Source organism: Phodopus roborovskii, unplaced genomic scaffold (genome assembly GCF_943737965.1).
Source record: "Phodopus roborovskii unplaced genomic scaffold, PHOROB, whole genome shotgun sequence".
In the NCBI taxonomy this organism is placed as follows: domain Eukaryota; kingdom Metazoa; phylum Chordata; class Mammalia; order Rodentia; family Cricetidae; genus Phodopus; species Phodopus roborovskii.
This window is the reverse complement of record NW_026126611.1, coordinates 5,941,811-5,961,306: the sequence shown is the minus strand read 5'-3', so window position 1 is coordinate 5,961,306 and position 19,496 is coordinate 5,941,811. Positions and strand designations below refer to the sequence as shown.

Genomic DNA, 19,496 nt, shown 5'->3' with positions numbered 1-19,496 from the left:
CACACACACACATTTGGAAGGCTTTTGTATGAGTCCTAGGTCAGAACCCCTTGTTAGGGGACTTTACTAGAAGGCCATTGTATTCTGGTCATCTTGCTTGGATATGCCATGTTTCTGAGACCTGGAATTGCAGGTTTGAACAGGGTTGCCAGGCTCCCACAAGGAAAAAGGGCAGTGGCGAGGGACCTGTGTCCAAGGGGGTAGATGGCACTCACTGCAGGAATGGCAGCGTAAAGGCAGAGCGACCTTTCTCGTTCCATGTCTTTTTTCCCTGGAGTCATTGTTCTCTGAGGGATGTGTGCATTCACCTGTCTCCCGTGTCCTCACTGGCCTGATGCGCTTCCCTTGCTTTTGTTTTAGGGTTTTCTTTTGATTTGTCACCTCTCACAAAGAAGAATGGTGCCTATAAAGTTGGGACAGAGAAATATGACTTCTACATAAATGTTTGTGGCCCTGTATCTGTGGACCTTTGTCAGCCCAACTCAGGGGCCTGCCAGGTAGCAAAAAGGCAAGTGACATGTCCCTGTGGCTTTGTCCTTGGTACTCCATGCTAGTGAGTTCATTAAGGAAGAGTTAGATTTCCCTCCAACATCTAGATACTGAAGAGACCCGCTCAGAAAAATTGCAGGATGCCAGGCGTGCTGAACTTCCCAGAGAAAGGACAAACCTTACCCTAGGGGGCGGAGAGAGGTCTGGGCTCACTTGATACCCACTTGTGTGAGCTTTGAGCTCTGCAGTTCATGCATATTTACCTATATATTTCTTCTTACTTAGTCATGTTAGTTGTAATTTATTGAGTTGTGCTATAAGCCAGTAGTGCTGAGAGAAAGTTGGGCTCCTGGGTGTGTGTGTGTGTGTGTGTGAGAGAGAGAGAGAGAGTGAGTGTGCGTGAGTGTGTGTGTGTATGTTGCTTTTCTCTTCTTACAGTCAAGAGCTCCCCTCCCCTCCCCTCCCCTCCCTTCCCCTCCCCTCCCTTCCCCTCCCCTCCCTTCCCCTCCCCTCCCTTCCCCTCCTCTCCCTCCCCTCCCCTCCCTTCCCCTCCGCTCCCCTCCCTCCGTGTTGCTTTTCTCTTCCTAAAGTGAGGAGGGCTGCGAATGAGAGCTCCAGGGGCTGCAGTGTCTTGGTCCTGACCATACATTTGCCCCTATTTGTGCAGCTCTTGAGGAGCTGCTGCCCCGGGAACTTCCTGAGTGACATTTCTGTGTTCATTTAGTGATCAGAAGTCTTGGAACCTGGGGCTGAACAATACTAAACTTTCGTACTATGATGGGATGATCCAGCTGAGCTACAGGGGTGGCACGCCCTATAACAATGAGAAGCACACACCGAGAGCCACACTGATCACCTTTCTATGCGACCGAGACGCTGGAGTGGGCTTCCCGGAATATCAGGTAGGAAAGGTCTTGGGCAGTTTGCCTGGGCAGACCTGGGCTAGTTGCCTAATCTTGTAGAAACTGAGCTATTTTTAGTTTGGTTTTCTGGCCAAACCATCACGTAATTAGTTCTAGTGCAGTTTTCAGGGTGCCTAGGCAGTATTTAGTCACTTGTTAAGCTGTTTATTCAAAGGGCCACCTATCTTAATGCCGTCCACCACTCTGTTCTGTAGAAAACATGCAACGGTTTAAGAAAAAAAAAAAAAAAAAAAAAAAAAAGCCCTCCTATTTCGCGTACCCAGGGCCAGATTCCATTGTATAGTTCCGTTCTCAGCTCTCTGTTACTAGGACAGACACGCAAGGCAGTCCGTTTAGGAGGGTTGTTTTGCCACCTGGTCTTGCAGCTTTCTGTGCATGGTTGGTTGGCTCATGGCTTTGGGTCCTGCAGTGCGTGGTGGAGCGCGGCCATTAACTTCACAGCACAAGAGAGCAAGAGGAACTAGAGAGCTACTTAGCGTTGAGCCACATCTCGGGTGGCTCTCTGTCCCGCACATGCACATGCGTGGCGGTTTCATCACTCTCGCAATGTTCGGCCAGGGCCCAGGGCGCCTTCCCTGCGTGGTGTCTGGGGCTGCCCTTTCATGTCTGTCTTGTCCCGGCACTAGGAAGAGGACAACTCTACCTACAACTTCCGGTGGTACACCAGCTATGCCTGCCCAGAGGAGCCCCTGGAGTGCATGGTGACAGACCCCTCCATGATGGAACAGTATGATCTTTCCAGGTGAGCAGAGCCAGAAGCTGGCCTCATGCGGCTTAGCTGGCGGCGGTAGGCATTGCATTGGCTTCAGGGTGCGGGACCGGGAGAGTTGGAGCAGAAAGGAGGCAGGTGTCTTCTGATCTCATCACTGGTTGACAGCAATTGATCTTTTTCATAGCCAGCACTCAGTGTGTAGCTTTACTGTTTAAAACAGTGGTTCAGCATAAGGTGTGCATGTAGGAATTTTGAAGGGTCCTCTGCATGTGGGGCTTCAGGATGCCAATGTTAGGACATGTCCTATGGGTCAGTCACCATTTGCATGTAGCTTGGTTCAACTGAGTCTCCAATGAGAATTTCATCTTCATTTCCCTAATGACTAAACATTAACAACCCAGCCTGATTCAGATTTTTAAAAGCGTACCTTTGTGTTGCAATTTAGTTTGGTGAAGTTTGAAGGTGGCAGTAGAGGAAACTGGTACTCCATGGAAAACTCCCGGGAACACGTCTTACGGAGGAAATACTATATCAACGTTTGTCGGCCCCTGAATCCTGTGCCAGGCTGTGATCGATATGCCGCTGTTTGCCAGATGAAATATGAGAGCAGTGAGGTATGTCTGTCATTTTTTACGTTTTTCTCCCTTGATTCTGGGGCTTAGTGTGTGAAGATAGTTATTCTGTAGCCTTTGATCAGGGCAGCCCTGCTGCCAGGGACCCCTCTGAGGAGAGTGGCTTTGAGTCTTGGTTCAGTTTTGAGATGTCCAGTACATCACAGAGGAAGCTCTTAGTGGTCACGTCTGGCCTGTGTTCAGGTGCCTGAGTTATTCTGCAGACATCCATAGCTCAGAGCCCCAGCTGCCCAGAGGTCCTCAAGATGACCTAGATATAAACATTGGAAAGCGTTGGCTGGGGGTGAACCAGACGCATGGGTCAATGCCACTCTGGTGAACACTTTGTCACCTGGCTGATTGCTGTCACTGCTAGCAGGGACTCTGATGCATTTCCTTGGTCCTCATATGTGATGGCCATGAAAGCTGTACACGGACCCCAGAGGTTGACTTCTGCGGAAGCAGAGTGAAGATTTGCTTTTTAGCATAAACCAGCTGTGTGCAGTGGTGCTTCAGAGGGTGTCGGAGGCTGAGTCTGCATGGCTGTGTGCTCTTTACCAGAACAGCGGCCTCACAGTGTAGCTGGCGCTCCTGCTCACACAGTTGTTAGTGGTGACTGCCTAGGGAAAGGGAATAAAGTCAGCTGTTCCCAGGAGAAGCCTAACCCACACTATGTTGCAGGGCTCCTTGACTGAGACTGTGTCCATCAGTAACTTGGGAGTTGCAAAGACAGGCCCTGTGGTGGAAGAGAGCGGCAGCCTCCTCTTAGAGTATGTGAACGGCTCTGCTTGTACCACCAGTGATGGCCGGCTAACCACCTACAGCACCAGGATCCATCTTATCTGTGGTCGGGGAAGCCTGGTAAGTGCTGTGTAGGAGTGTGGCAAGAGCTCCAGAAAAGCACTTGGGGCCAGCATGTGCAATTCTGTTCTTGTAAAAAGAAAAAAAAAAAAAAAAAAAAAAAAAAAAATTGCGGCAAAATATCTAGGGCACAAATTTGGTCTTGGTCGTTTTAGGAAATACCGAGTGTTACCGAGAACATTATGTCTACCATGAGTGCTGCTGCATACTTGTCACCAAATGTTGAGAGCTTTTTGGGGTCAGTTTTTGTTTGTTTGAGACTTGAGTCTCACCGTGTACCTCTGGCTAGCCAGACTGGCCTTGAACTCCTGCACCTCTGCCTCTTGAGAGCTGGGGTTAAAGGTTTGGGCTGTGGTGTCTTTCTTACATCTGTAACTTTTATTTTCCCAACCTTGTTGCCCCTCTCTTCCTCCCTCCCTTTTTTTGTTTTTTTTGTTTTTGTTTTGTTTTTTTTTTTTTGGGGGGGGTGCGACAGGATTTCAGGCTGGCCTGAAAACTCACTATGTAGATTATGTTGGCTTCAAACTCAGAGCTGGAATTAAAGGTGTGTGCCACTGTTCTCTGGCCCAGTTGCTTTTTAGCAAGAGTTTAGTGTTTTGTGTTTTTGTTTGTTTGTTTTTGTTTTCAAACTGCCAGTCAGGTGAGTCTTGAGTTTTACTTGTTGACAGGAATTGTATGCTCCTGGATTCTGCTGGGGCCCAGCCTAGTGGATGTTGAGGCCTGGTTGGTGCCCAGGTATCCTCCAGACAGGAAATGTGTCCTTTGTTCAGAAGACTGACTGGGCCTGGGCCTGTGGTCCCTGAAGACAGTGTCCTTCCATGGGCCGCAGACACACTACCTTGGCCTACATCATCTTGATCAGTTAGGTGGACAGATGCTGCTGGGTTCATTTCCAGCTACTCCTGGGGCAGCCTGTCTCCTGGGTGTGTGGGAGTCATAGATTACTCATTTTTCTTTTTAGATAATGCCATTTAGTTCCAGAAAACGCTTTCAGACCCTTATTTTTCCAAATACCTTCCCACTGTGGCTGAGCTGGGCATTTGGTAGTGGTCTGGTGTCCAGTATAGGCCCAGGCAAGACTCCTGAAGGATGTAAGAGGAGGTCAGGTTCACAGAGGGTACCACAGGCTAAAGCCGGGCTCCTTCTCAACCGTGGGGAGCCAGATTACTCCTGCTCTGCTCTAAGGGTTGACGAGGAAGGAGAGTGTGGGTGGGCCTTCAGATCTGCAGGTAGTTGGGGTGCGGGCTGAGGCCAGCTGTACAGTAGCAGGGCAGTTCCCCAGGCAGGCAGCCTCCGTTGTACTGTCACTGACTAAAGAGTGAGCCACTGCTGCCTGTGGTGGAGGAAGGGCACGTGGCTCTCACGGAGGAGACTTCTCATCCAAACCCACGGCTTATGAACCAGTAACAGCCACAGATTGATCGGCACATCTGTGTAATCAGGGCTGAGTCTCAGAACATGGCGTGTGCCCTGCCTAGAAGCTCTGCAAACATGGCGTGTGCCCTGCCTAGAAGCTCTCCTTGTGCCCTTCTGGTTGGTGCTCAGCCCTTTCCGCGACACACAACCAGTCGTGACTCCTTCCAGCTGCTGTCTACAACTGTGTATAGTAGCTTTCTGGTTGCTTCGACTCTGGGTGTACAGGCTGGGATTCTAGCTGTCTGGACCTCAGTTTTCCCATTTGCTGCTGGTGTGAACTCACATGTGTGCTAATGCCCAGTCATGTGAGATGACCTCTCTTACGGGGTCGTGAGAATGATGTACTACAGGGAGGAAGTGCGTGTTGTTAAGTGCTGACCCCTGTGTCGATGTCCTGTTGATTTCTCTCTGCCCTGTGACCTTCTAGAACACCCACCCCATATTCACTTACAACTGGGAATGTGTGGTCAGTTTCCTGTGGAACACAGAGGCTGCCTGCCCTATCCAGACGATCACAGATACAGACCAGGTATGTGCATCCTCACCTTGTCCACGCTCAGGCTGCCTCTGCCTCCTACCCCACTTTCTGATTCAAACATCGCCACCCTCTGCACCCTCCCTCCCATTGGCACCTAGATCTCCAGGACCTGCAGCTCTACTACAGCCCTCCCTCTCTCTTCCTCTCCATCTCCCTCTTGGTTTTCTGAGATAAGGTTTCTCTGTGTAACAGTCCTGACTCTCCTGGAACTTGCTCTGTAGACCAGTCTGGCTTTGACTGCCTGTTTGACAGACCTGCCTGCCTCTCTGTCTCCCAAGTGCCGGGACTAAAGGCGTGTGCCACCATTGCCTAGCTCATTACCATCCTCTTGTCCCTTCCCAGTTAGGAGCAACCCGGTGCTCCATGGGCCTTAGTTAGCCCTTGTGTCTGCTGTGACCCTGCACACAGGGTAGAGTTCAGTGACCCTGGGCCCTCCACACAGAATAAAGCCCTAGCTCTTCGTGCCCAGTGTCTCTCCCCTGCTAGCTGCTCTTGTCCTGTGCAGGGTAGCAGCACACTACTCTGAGTTCTTTGCTGCCTTTCTGGGCTGCTGTGGTAGGGTGTTTCATGGCACCATGAGCGTTCTTTATGGTGGGACATGTTTCCCTCCCCATCCTTGTGATTTCTTACTGCAGAGTCAGGCAGCAGGTTAATAGTGTGGTCTCACTGGGGTATTTGAGCAGCTTAGCATCCATGGGGTGAGCTCCATTCTTCTGCACACACACCCCACACTGGTACAGGCAAAGGGGCTGTGGATTAACACGCTGTTGCTCCCACAGGGATTTAAAGTGAGTGGCAAGTATAGCTTGCCACGTGCATGTGTGGGATTCTGGGGGGCTGCTTGTTTGTTTTGCTCCAGTAGTTGGTCTGAATGTATTTCTCTTCCTTTCTTGTTTCTGATAGGCTTGTTCTATAAGAGACCCCAACAGTGGATTTGTGTTTAATCTTAGCCCACTCAACAGATCTCAAGGATACGTGGTCCCCGGCATTGGAAAGAATTTTGTGGTAAGAGTGACAGTAAATTTCTAGTTTTCTTTAAATAAGGTGAACTGCATTCAAGCAAGGCACTTGCAGCTGCATCCTTAGTGCTTGTCCAGGGCAGACAGAAACGCAAGCAGGGGGTGGGTGAGGAAGTACATCATCGCCCTGGTCCTGATGCAGTTAGGTGGGAGCCGGTACCAGTCCTCGCTTCCTGTGCGCCCCCAAGTTCCTGAGAAGCAGCAGCAGAGTGACACTTAGTGCCGGGCTAAAGCCTAGCTTCCTGGGCCCGTGGCAGGCCTCCCGACTCAGCTCTGTGGTGGGCTTGGAGTTTGCTTCAGGAGGCCCAGCAGATGATTGTGGTGCCCACTGAACCCTGTAAAAGGGAGGAGGCTAGCTGGAGGGCCATGCTCTAGACTCTTGCAAGGGTACTTGCTTTATAGATTGTTCTGAAGATGTCTAGAGCCGAAAAATGGACGGTCTTCACAGGGATATCGTTTAAGCTGCTGGAAGGGCAGGGCGAAAGCTCCTACCACATCCGCTTTTTAAGTTCTGGGAGTCCTCTTTGGGAGAAGAGCAGAGTAGCTCTGAGGACAGGAAGTGAGATGAGAGTGTCCTGCAGGTCTTTGATGCCCAGGGGGTTTCTGACAACTGTCCCTAGCTGGAAATCTGGGCAGGCCCTCTTCCCCACCCCCTGCACGTTTCCACAGTCAGGTAAGAAACCTGGAGGGGTCTCCGCTAAAGTAGCTCCAGTGTAGCCTGCTTTTCGGCTGCTGCAGAGGGTGTGGTTTGTACCAGGTGGTGCATTGAGCAGGGTTCCAGCAGGTCAGCCTGTATTGGTGTGAGAGGCAGGTTCTGAATCACCTAGAGGCTGCGCTAAGAGAGATGACCGTGAGCTACATAAAGAATGCACCTGAAGCAAACCAGTGAGGCCCTGCCTCATGCTCTAACCATGCCAGTAGGAGCATGAGTGTTGTTGTGGCTCTTGGTTGTGGGTGACACATCAGTGGGTAACACAAGAGTAGAAGTTCAGCGGTCGGAAAGTGTGCCTGAACTCTGTTGCGGGAGGACCCTGTCTGCTGGGGCCTCTACCGCTGCCCACAGCCAGGGCTATGACTCCTGCCCGCCCTTTGCTCTCCATCCGTCACCGTCCCCTGTCCCGCTGGCTTCAGCTGCCCTGTGCATTTGGTGGCCTCTCCCCCAGAGCTGCTTTCTTTACATAACTACAGCAAACACATCTCTCTTTGAATACATTGGCATCTTTACAGTATCAGAGGCATCACTTTGTTTTGAGTTACGACTCAGCTGTATACACTTTCTCCGTGTCATTAACGACATAATAAAGTGGTTTGTGTCACTCTCTAGTATATAGCTCAGTAATTACATTGACAGTGCTGTGTAGAAAGACCATAAAACATTGTGCACTAAACTTCAGAGGAATTTGTGTAAGGTTTGCTATTTGGACTGGGATTTTTCTTTCTCAGTTTAGGACCTCGCTCCCCCAAAGTTGATAAACTAACTAGTGATAAGCAGATATTTAATCCAGTGGTACATTGGGTTCTAGGGTTCTTATCTGTGGTAAGTCTTGGAATCTAAATGGGAGACATTTATTTATTTATTTATTTATTTAATTATTTATTTATTTATTTATTTATTTCCTGTTTGGCTTCCAGTTCAATATCTGTGGTGCAATGCCTGACTGCGGAACGATCGCAGGAAGTCCAGCCTATGGCTGTGAGGCAGGAACCCAGACAGAGTTGGAGAGCCTGAGACCAGAAAGGCCAGTCGGAGTGGAAAAGAGCCTCCAGTTGTCTCCTGAGGGCTTCCTCACCCTGACCTACAAAGGGGCTTCTCCCTCAGACAAAGGTGAGCCCAGGCTTGTGGTTTTGTAATGAGCAGATCCCTCTGTTGGCACTCTGTCTCCTGGAGTGTTTGCCAACCCCTCCCTTGGGGACACTTGTACACACCTCTCCCCCAGCTCTGCTTTTTGTCTCGCACCCCAGTTCTTCAGAGCGGGGGTGTTAATTGCATTTCTTTAGGTCCTGAGATGGTGGTGACGACCATAAATTACTCGCTTTCCTAAGCTGGTCCTTTCCTCCTGTGTGGTTTCTTGTGTGACAGTCTGGGTATATTAAGCTTGTTAATACTTATTTGTCACCATCTTTCGTTGGTTAAGTGTAAGTCTATTCTGAGCCCTCCATGTTTACAGCAGCTGTGTCGGTGGATGGCTCTGGCAGGCGAGTGTACCAGGCCCTGGTTAAGACACTGTGTGAATGTTGTCTGGTCAGTTCTGCCAGTTCTGTTAGTCATCCCCTCTCTCTTTTTTCCTTTTGAGACAGGCTCTTGCTGTGTGGCCTTGGCTTTCTTGGCACTGGCTATGTAAAGTAGGCTCTCCTCAAACTCGGGTCTACTTGTGTCTACCTTGCTAGGACCAAAGGCCTGGACCACCACTACTCAGTATTGGCATTCAGTTACAGGGTCAGATCTGAGGTCCGGTGCACATGGGAAAACTTCAGCTCTCACAAAAACTGTTGGGATTGAGGGTGGATTAGGACACGGGAAGGCTGTGTCGCCAGAGATGCGGTACAGCTATACAGGTTGCGGGGAAGCTCTGCGGCAGAGTCCTCTTCCAGTGATCGCTGCTGTCTCTACAACCCAGTAAGGGCTGTGTGAGGCTTGTAGCTTAACGGTGAGTTTCCAGAGCCTGCAACCTTTTCAGCAGAAAAGTGTTTTATTCTGGAAGAAATAACCAGACAATAGGAACCAGGAAGCAGTTTTATTCATAAGCAGCACAAAAATAAAATAAAATAACAAAACCAACCCTGGGAATAAATTTAACCCAGCAAGTGCATGGCCTCTACAGTGAAAAGTTACAAACCCCGAGGAAGAGGTTAAAGACATAACAAATGAGAAGACATCACACATTCATGGCTTGGGAGAAGAAATACCAAGCCCACCATTCTACCCAGTGACCCACAGATTGAGGATAATTTTATTTTTTTTTTAAATCAAGATTGCAGTGTTTTTAACAAAGGAAAAGGGGCTGGAGAGATAGCCCAGTGGTCTTGAGTAATCGCTGTTCTTGAGAGACCTGAGTTTAGTTAGGACGTGTAATTCTAGTTCCGAGGGATCGGTGTCCTCTCGGCCTCTGTGGGCACATGCATTCATGTGGTGGGTAGAAGTCACCAGTCAGGTGGGTACACACATCAAAGGGAGGATGGGCTGGATCACAGAAGACCCTGACTGAGCAAGGCTGTCAAACGAGAGGAGCAATGCAGGAGGCATGGCGGACCCTGCATCGGCATGGCGCAGGGCCAGGGCGTAACGGGCACGGGAGTAGTGGTGCAGAGAGCGCCCACACATGAAGCCACACGCTCATCTTCAGTCGAGTTTTCACTGAGTCAGATGAGCATGCACATCAGCGAAGCCAGGCGGGCTCTTTATTAATTTGTATACGAAGGAGTCTTGGCCCCACTCTCAACTGTATACGAAAATAAATGAGTCAAAAACTTCAGTGTCAAATTGGAAACATGAAACTAAGAGGGAAAAATGGGGGAGACATCGGAACACAGGCCTGGGCCGAGATTTTTTTTTTTTTGGGGGGGGGTAATAAAACCCTGAAATTTAGACAACAAAGGAAAATTCTATAAATTGCTTACATCAGACTTAGAAGATTTTTTTTATGCAGCAAAGCCGGTTAATAGAGCGAGGGGAAACAGTTGAGTGAAAGGAGCCCTTGCAATTGCTTCTGCCAAACAAGGGGCCTTTAGAATATACCAGCAACCAAGCAGCAAAAATCAGTCTGATTAAAAATGGTCCAGGATCAGAGTAGGACATTGAGATATTAATAAATATGGGAGGGAGAACGCAAATCAAAAGGCATAGTGATAGATTCTGTCATCAGCCAGGGCTGCTACTCAAGACAGGAAAGCCGCTGTTAGGGGGGCAGTGTGGGCCTTTCTAAGAAGCTACAAGGAGAGCACCACAAATGGTTGCAGTGCCCAGCGTTTGGTAGGAAAAGAGGAGGATTGCAAGTTCGAGGCCAACCTGGAAGACATGTAAGATCTTTTTCTGGAAGCCCGGTACCTTGAGCCAACGAGAGGGCTGACTCAGTTCGATAATTAACTGTGGGTCTGATGACTTGAGTTCGATCCCTGGAGACTACGTACGGGTAAAGGGAGAAGCTGATGCCATGAAGTTATCCTCTGCCCTCCCCACGTGCACAGTGGTAGGTGTACACAGCCACACAGATGCACTCAAATAATAAAAAGTCGAGACCAAAAATCAAGGAAAATTGTTACGCAAAGCGGTATACATAAACCGCTGTGGTTCGTGTGTACACCCAGGGTACTGGACTCTGGTAGCATCTGACGGCTGATCATATGTACACCCAGGGTACTGGACTCTGGTAGCATCTGACGGCTGACCATGTGTACACCCAGGGTGCTGAACTTTGAGAGCATCTGATGGCTGTACTTGCCTTTATTGCAACCCTTTTCTCAACAGCCCGTGTATGGAATCAACTTGGGTTTTCCTGGAAAGATGGGTGGACATGTACATACATATGATGGGTGTACAGTGGACTGTTATTAAAAACAACTGAAATCTCTCAGTTGAAGCAGTTTGCATGGCACTAGAAATCTTGTTAGTGAAGTAAGCTGGATACAGACGAATCCTGCCGTTCTCACCTGTGTGGGAACTGTGGTAAACACTTGTTCTTGGTAGTTACCAGGGTCTGGGGTAGGGAGGTGTGGACAGAGTTTGATCAGCAGATTAGGAGGAGTTAGAGTCGACAGCACCGATTGCGTTTCTAACTAGCTTGTGAGAAGAATGTTGGTGTCCCTAACACAGGGACCATTGTGGCAATGAAGAAGCACTCATTGCTCGCATCAGATCACTGCTTGTCCTATACCTGGATTGAAATGTGACCGCGGAACCCGTGAATGTGTAGTCACTTTGTGGCAGTTAGAAATAGATTTAAACCTAATTGACAGTGTTTCGAATAAACTTTGGAGAGTGCCTGGAAGGGATCCAGCAGAGAAGGAAGTGGGCTGGAGATGGCATGGACCAGTGGCTGGAGTTGCCGGGATCATTATAGTTGGCTAAAGAATTAGACAAAGTGGATATGTGTGCTGCCTTGGGGGCTGTGAGGCCAGCCTTCAGTGTCTTCTTCCACGCGGCTGTGTGAGCACAGAATTTTCCAGCAAGCACTGCTTCAGGGTGCCCCCCAAGAAGGGCTCTTGCAGCCCTTTTCCTTAGTAGAAGGGGCTAGTGCTGGAGCCTGGGGCAGTTTTCTGGGAGGGAAGCTCAGGCGGGCAAGTATGGAGGGATCATGGTTTTCTTCAGGGTGGAAGTCTCTGAAAGCTGTTAGGATGTGATCGTGTTTCTCCTCAGCGTTCACAAAGCCACGGCATGGCTCCTTTAGTTTAGAGGCTACTTCTCTCTCGTGTTGCAGATCACTGGTTTACAACAGTAATCTTTGGATCATGTCCTTCAGGCTTGGATTGTGACAATAGTATTCCTGACGTAGCTGTACTAACATTGGGGACATCGATGCCTGTTGTGAGACTCTAGGCATTCAGTCCCCTTGCTTGTGCTTCCTTAGATTTGTTCTTACCGCTATCCACGTAGAGTGGAGTTGGTGATGCTCCCGGTCACGGAAGTGAGTTTTGTGCACTGACTGATGGCTCTGGAATGGAATGAGAGCCTCACCTGCCTTTGCCCTAGAAGCTTCCTTGGTTTTACAGAAGAGCCTGCGTTCAGAGTCACAGTGATGTTTCTAAAGTGCTTGATTAGATGAGCTCCTTCCCAGCAAGAGTATCCCTGTGGCTCTGTGTTGTGCCTGGAGTAGAAGCCGGCTGGCTCCTTGCTTTGCCAGTCTGGTCTTGTCCTGCTGTGGTGTCTCCCTTACACTAGCCCTGGTATGTGTACTCACTCAGGGTGGCCTTCGGCCCCTTAGTCGAGTAGTAGGTATATAGGGTTTGCTGGAAAAAAATCAGGAAGTCCGAGTTGTCTTCTCATGGATTGATAACTGATGTGAGGTGTGAACACTTTGTGGTCCCCTGTCCTGTCTGTGTGTCAGTCAGTATTGCTGGCAGCATGTCCTTGTTCTGTTTGGATCAGACCCCTTGGCAGCGCTGTGGTCCTAGGGATGGCTACGAGGTCTCCTGAGTCTGAGATGCCTGCTGAGTAGTGGCTTTCTTCTTTCACAGGCACAGCGTTCATCATCCGTTTCATTTGCAACGATGACATTTATCCAGGAACCGCCAAATTTCTGCATCAGGACATCGACTCTGCACGAGGGATTCGGAACACTTTCTTTGAGTTTCAAACTGCGTTGGCTTGTGTTCCTTCTCGAGTAGACTGCCAAGTGACGGGTGAGGCCTAGGGGTTAGCAGGCTGGGTTAGAGAGAGAGAGAGAGAGAGAGAGGGAGAGAGGGAGAGAGGGGGGGAAGAGAGAGACAGGGAGAGAGGGAGAGAGCATGTGTGTATATCTACATGCTTGAATGCAACATAACCATTTGTAAATGGGGCTTGTATGTTTTGCTTCATGGGTAATATGGTGATTGTTGCCTGTTTCTAAGTGCTGCTTAGCGCTATAAATGCGTCTCTTGAAGACACTCCCCCACCCCCTTTGCCTCCCCCCCATACAGTTAAGGATTTAGATTATGATTTGGGGGTCAGGTGCTCCTAAGAATTGAGAAGAAAACTCAAGTAAAAAAGAAAATCAAATGCAGATGTATGTCAGAGGTTTATATTAGGAAGAAAAAAGACACAAGATGTAAGCATCCCTTAGCTGTCCCCTGACCCCTCAGCCTCTGCTCCCTGTTGTGGCTCTTCAGCAGGGGCACTGCTGTGTCTCTGCAGGCTTCTTGTGTATTTTGTTGGGTCTTGCAAGGAACTCCATCTACACCCTGGCAGTCTTTACATGCTGGGGGAAGAGGTCGAGAACAGTTTTCCATGGTGTTTCCTTCCATTCCAGACCCAGCTGGGAATGAGTATGACCTCAGTGCCTTGAGCATGGCCAGGAAGCCGTGGACCGCCGTGGACACCTCAGCGGAAGGGAAGAAAAGAAGCTTCTACCTGAGTGTCTGCACTCCACTCGCTTACATCCCCAGATGCCATGGTGTGCTGGGGCCCTCCCTCTGCTGCGCGCGTCCCTGGAGCCTGGCTTGCGTCGGGGTCAGCCCTGCTCACTCGCCACTCTCTCGTTCGCCCAGGCAGTGCAGTGGGGTCCTGCATGGTGTCAGAAGACGGAGGTGTGAACTTGGGTGTGGTGCAGATCAGTCCTCAAGCGGATGCGAACGGATCCCTCAGCATCCTGTATGTGAATGGTGACAAGTGCGGAGACCAGCGCTTCTCCACCAGGATAATATTCGAATGTGCCCAGACATCCGTGAGTGTGCACGGCAGCCTTTCTGCTGTTTCCGCTCCATCTTCGCATCTTCTGTGTGGTCTGCAGTTTGTCTGCATTTTATAGATTTAGTGGCGTTGCTAGTGTTTGACTAGAATGTGCTGTTTTCCTCAAGCCTGAGATGCTATGTAAAGTCCTGCATACTTGGCTTAAGCAAGCAAGAGTTGGGTGTTAACCTGGGCTCCTCGTTGATTTTGGTAATAAGTAGAAAGCAAAGCAGACTGCTGCTTCTGTTGCAGGGGTCCCCCGTGTTCCAGTTCCTCAAAGACTGTGAGTACGTGTTTGTGTGGAGAACAGTGGAGGCCTGTCCTGTGCTCAGGGAGGAAGGTGAGCTCTGGCCACTGCCGCTGAGTCGCTGTAAATGTGCAGTGTAGCGAGCATGGTGCCTCGGGAGGCCCTGCTGGTGGGGTCAGGAGACGCGGGGTGGGGGTGGGGTGCACCACTGCCTCTCCTTGAGTTCTTTACTGAGCATTTCGTTAACTTTACCACTGGCCTCTCTCTCCTGTACTTAGATTGGAGTTTTGGTTTCTCTTGAAACTAGTAAAGCAGTCAGGATAGGTTTGGCTTCTTGAAATCGGATAATGTCTGTAGACTTCTTTCCAAAGCCGTCTGTCAGCTGTCTTACATATAAACAAAACAGCATGGAGGTAGCCCACTTGTGATATTTGCTTGCCAGGTCTGGTGGTGCAGGCTTATAATCTCAGCTTCTCAGGAGGCTGAAGCAGGGGGACCATAAACTCAAGGCTTGCCTCCCTGGGCTGTGAGTTTGAGGCCCGTGTAGGTAATTTAATGGACACAGTCTAAAATCAGTAAATAGAGCTAAGAATATAGCACAGTAATAGAATGTTTACGTGCAGTATGCTAGATCCTAGGTTTAATTCTCAGTACTGCAAAGGAAATAAGAAATTTAATTACAAAAAAAATTTTGTCCCCTTGGAAATAGGAATGCGTGTGTGATAGCATTTTGTCTTGTCTTCATGTGTATTCTTGAAGGAGACAACTGCCAGGTGAAAGACCCCAGGCATGGCAATTTGTATGACCTGAAGCCCCTGGCCCTCAGTGACACCATTATCACAGCTGGCGAGTACACCTACTACTTCCGGGTCTGTGGGAAGCTGTCCTCAGATGTCTGTCCTGTCCATGATGGATCCAGGGTAGTCTCGTCATGCCAGGAAAAGAAAGGACCACAGGGATTTCAGAAAGTGGCAGGTACTGTTGTTTTTTTGTTTTTTTTTTTTTTCTTCTTGAATTGTAAAATGTCAAGATATAATGCTAAAGGTCACGTTTCTCTAATATGGGAGGAACGAGCCATCTCCAAGCAGAGCACACGCTAAATAATACAAGCGAACTAGCTCCCTCCCCCTCCCTCCCTCCTCCCCCCTCCCTCCCTCCCTCCCTCCCTCCCCCTCCCTCCCTCCCTCCCTCCTTTCCTCCCTCCCTCCCTCCCTCCTTTCCTCCTTCCCTCCCTCCCTCCCTCCCTCCCTCCCCCCTCCCTCCCTTTCCTCCCTCCCTCCCTCCCTCCCTCCCTCCCCCCCTCCCTCCTTTCCTCCCTCCCTCCCTCCCTCCCTCCCTCCCTCCCTCCCTCCCTCCCCCCTCCCTCCCCCTCCCTCCCCCTCCCTCCCTCCCTCCCTCCCCCCCTCCCTCCCTCCCCCCTCCCTCCCCCTCCCTCCTTTCCTCCCTTTCCTCCTTTCCTCCCTCCCTCCCTTCCTCCTTTCCTCCCTCCCTCCCTCCTCCCTCCCTTCCTCCCTCCTTCCCTCCCCCTCCCCCTCCTTCCCCCCTCCCCCTCCCTCCCTCCCTCCCTCCCCCCTCCCTCCCTCCCTCCCTCCCTCCTTCCCTCCCTCCCTCCCTTTCTCCCTGCCTCCCTCCCCCTCTCCCTATCTTCTTTCCTTCACCCCTCCCTCCCTCCCCCCTCTCCCCTCCCTCCCTCCCCCTCCCAGCGCCCCTCCCCCTCCCCCTCCTATTTATTTTATGTGGAGGCCGGATGGGTGTCACTGAGCACAAGTGGATGTCAGAGGACAGTTCGCAGGTGCCACTCTCTCCTTGTGCCATGCAGCCCCTGGGGGCTGAGCTCAGGTATTGAGGTTTGGCAGAAGTAGGAGTGAGGAAGCCCAGAGTGTCAGGGAAAGCATGCCTGGGGTAGCTGTTTCTGAAAGATGAAGAAGGAAAAGCCAGGCTTTCCGAGTTAGGACTCAGGTGAGTGGGCTATGAACTGCAAGGGGGCTCTGTGTGGGACCTGCACAGGGCATTCTGTCCCTAAGCCCATAGGTTTTGCTTTATGTCAGCTACGGGACACATTGAACTAGACAGCACTGGATATCTGCAGGCAGTGTATGTACCTAGGGCTGCATCGAAGGACACGTGTATAGCAGAAGGCTTAGCTATAGAACTGACAGGATTGTACTGCAAAGGACCAGGATTCGATTCCGAGCACCCACATTGGTGGCTGACAACCATCTGTGACACAGTCCCAGGGGATCTGATGCCCTCTTCTGACCTTTGAGGGCACCAGGTACGTGTGTGGTGCACAGACATACATGTAGGCAAAACGCTCATGAAGTAATAAATAAATCTAGAACTGATGCAGTTATTTGGCATGGTGCCTACTTGCCAGTCATTCCAGCATTCAGAGTTGGCATGTGAGGATCTTGAGTTGGAGGCCAGCTTGTGCTCCATGGTGAGACCCTGTCTCAGTTAACAGGTAGTCCCCCAGCCCTCATTTGACAACTGATAAGTCACTTAAGCCATTTCAGCAGCTGGATGAGACTTAAATCAGCTTGATGTTTAAAAGAGGCAGAAGTGGCCTCTGTGGGCAGCATGAGGACTTCATGGTGAAGGTGGCTTTTCTCAGGCTGAGGGATCAACATTCCACTTGCTCCACGGTTTCTCCCAGGCTGCACCTGTGGGCAGCCCTCTCCCACCCTCCTGTAATGTGGACAGGACGAGTAGTCCAGCATTGTGGGTGTGTGTGACGTGACAGCCGGGGGCACTTGTCACGAGTCCCATGGATGTGCTTCTCCTTGGACAGGTCTCCTCACTCAGAAGCTGACTTACGAAAACGGACTGTTGAAAATGAACTACACTGGGGGGGACAGCTGCCACCAGGTGTATCAGCGCTCCACCGCCATCTATTTCTACTGCGACCGCAGCACTGAGAAGGTGAGCCCGTGTGGGGTCCCCGCCTTCCGCTCCCACACGCAGCCCCACCCCAGCCGCTCTGCTCTTAGGGCCGGTCTCCTTCGGAGCCCAGCACGCCTGTTTGCATAGTCCCCCTGGTTTCTGCCCCAGTTTATGTATGTTCGCCTCTGCCTTTCCAGCCAGTGTTTCTGAGGGAGACTTCAGACTGCTCCTATTTGTTTGAGTGGCGAACACAGTACGCTTGCCCACCTTTCGACGTGACGGAGTGTTCTACCCAGTAAGTTCTCACCCCTGTTGGCTCTTTGAATCAGCCTATCTTGGTTAAGTTTGTCTTTACAGCTATTGTGTAGGCTAGTTCATTCCATTCACTTCTTTTCACCCTGGGGAGGTTGGCTCCCGATGGTGTACATGGAGAGGCGACAGGGACAGAAGCAGGTCCCCAAAGCCTCCCTGGTTCTCGGGGCCGTAAGGAATGGAGTGGTCCACTGCCCTTTGTGTACCAATTCCTCGGGACGCTGCTTATGTTAGCAGCCAGCGCCATGGTGACAGTGGGCATTTTACCCAGCCCTTACAGTATTTGATGGAGGGAGCCACACAAATTGGTGCACAGTGGGTGAGGGAGTGTCAGATAGTGTAGCCCTGTCCTGCTGGCGCTCGGGGCCCATCTTGGACCCCAGCATGTGATTAGGGGGAGCTTCCTCTAGTAACTACTTTTATGGCTCACTCAGGAGCACATTGTGAAGGCCACGCTGAAAAGATCTGCACCATCCCCACACACTGGGGCACAGGCCCCCTCTCTGTTACCCTCGCCTGCCCTGGCTGTTATCTGTTTTATTTTTGCTCTAGAGTATACGTAAACACACATGTTCTATAATGTTGTGTATGACTGGAAATCATTGTTTTAGCAATGCTACCATTTCTGGTTCACATGGCAAAATGTTCTCCTGGGAACCAAATTGGAACACTGTATTCTGATAGATGTGAACATGATTCTTGTGCTGTTTTCTCAATGCCATTGAAGTTGACTTTAGTTTTCCAGGAGCAAAATTGAGAACTCCCCTCCCTCCCCCCCCCCCCCCCCCCCCCCCCGCCCGAGCATATGAAGCTCTTCTTAAAGGTATTTCGGTAGAAATGAAATCAGAAGAAATTCCACTATTAATTTAAATAGCAGTTCCTATGTAGAGTAGGAAATTCATCCAGCACAAAGTGGATATGGTAGGATGCATGCCCCCAGCCTCAGCCCTCTCTTCCATAGTCTTGTCTGCGAGCTTTCTCTAACTCTGAATGGCGTGTTTACCTCTGTTGTCAGCTTCCAGTGGTGTGGATGTCTGAGAGGTGAGGCATGCACAGTCATCCATTGCTCTGTGTGTGGCAGGCAGGGACTGCTTCCAAGACCCCTGTGGTGTCCGGGGGTGTGTAAGGCTTGTATGTAGTCCTGTGGTCTGTACCTGACTTGTGTCCTCCTCCTGTATCCATTAAGCCATGCCTAGATCACTTAGGGTACTCTATACAGTGTTGACTAAATAATCGTTAGACTCTAAAGGGTGCCATGGTGTGCACGCCAATAGCCGTGGCGTGTCCAAGGCTAGCCTGGGCTGTGCAGAGCATCTCAGAACACCACTGCATTGTTAGGGTCGGTGACAAGAGGAACAGCCCTTCAGCACAGGTGCTCTTGGATCTCCAAGGCCGCCTGTCAGCTTGTCACCCTTGCCTCGACCCGTTGCCTCGGACATGTCTCCTCTGTTTTACTTCTCAAGTGCAGCGTTGTTTGCTGTGAGACTGTGCCCGGGGTCTGCTCCCGGGGTCTGTCTGCTCCCGGGGTCTGTCTGCTCCCGTGGGTCTTCTCCCGGGGTCTGTCTGCTCCCGGGGTCTGTCTGCTCCCGGGGTCTGTCTGCTCCCAGGGTGGGTCTGTCTGCTCCCGGGGTCTGTCTGCTCCCGGGGTGGGTCTGTCTGCTCCCGGGTCTGCTCCCGGCTGTTTTCCTCGGCTGTCCCTTGGCTCCCTGGCCTGCTCTTGCTCTCCTCCACTTGTGCCTGTAGCTCTGCGCAGCCACTCAGCATCCCCATCACTTGTGTCCTCGCCACACGTCTTTTCACGCACGTAGAACCGGAGGGATCCTTTGACCGTGTCAGCCAGACCTGGGACTGAGGTTGCCCCGCACTGCAGTCAGCCCATCTCATAGGGGTCGCAGGCTGAAGTTCCTCCTGGGACTCAAGGACCCACGCGATGCTGATGCTTTGGTGGTAACCTCGGTTCCTGTGTTTGCTTTCCCGGTCTCACCCTGACTCAGCTCAACCACAGCGCTTGTTTGTGTTTTGTTTTGTTTTCTCCCTCTCGTCATCATGACAGGCTCTCAGTGCTGCAGGGCCGCAGCTCTGCCTGCTTCTCTGCTATGATACGCACTTTCGGGATGCTGCTTGC

General features: G+C 50.8%; 1 protein-coding gene across 1 annotated transcript in view; it reads left to right on the top strand.

The window, feature by feature from the left end:
- The window catches only part of Igf2r (insulin like growth factor 2 receptor), a 78,607-nt gene that overhangs the window by 38,674 nt on the left and 20,437 nt on the right, over positions 1–19,496 (top strand). Inside the window, exons 15-29 of the mRNA XM_051206089.1 lie at positions 361–508; positions 1,214–1,391; positions 2,039–2,154; positions 2,570–2,738; positions 3,417–3,596; positions 5,440–5,541; positions 6,454–6,555; positions 8,202–8,394; positions 12,741–12,905; positions 13,511–13,654; positions 13,749–13,924; positions 14,182–14,269; positions 14,936–15,151; positions 16,968–17,098; positions 17,257–17,354. Coding sequence (XP_051062046.1) covers positions 361–508; positions 1,214–1,391; positions 2,039–2,154; positions 2,570–2,738; positions 3,417–3,596; positions 5,440–5,541; positions 6,454–6,555; positions 8,202–8,394; positions 12,741–12,905; positions 13,511–13,654; positions 13,749–13,924; positions 14,182–14,269; positions 14,936–15,151; positions 16,968–17,098; positions 17,257–17,354 — 2,206 coding nt within the window. The remainder of the gene's footprint in view (positions 1–360; positions 509–1,213; positions 1,392–2,038; positions 2,155–2,569; positions 2,739–3,416; positions 3,597–5,439; positions 5,542–6,453; positions 6,556–8,201; positions 8,395–12,740; positions 12,906–13,510; positions 13,655–13,748; positions 13,925–14,181; positions 14,270–14,935; positions 15,152–16,967; positions 17,099–17,256; positions 17,355–19,496) is intronic.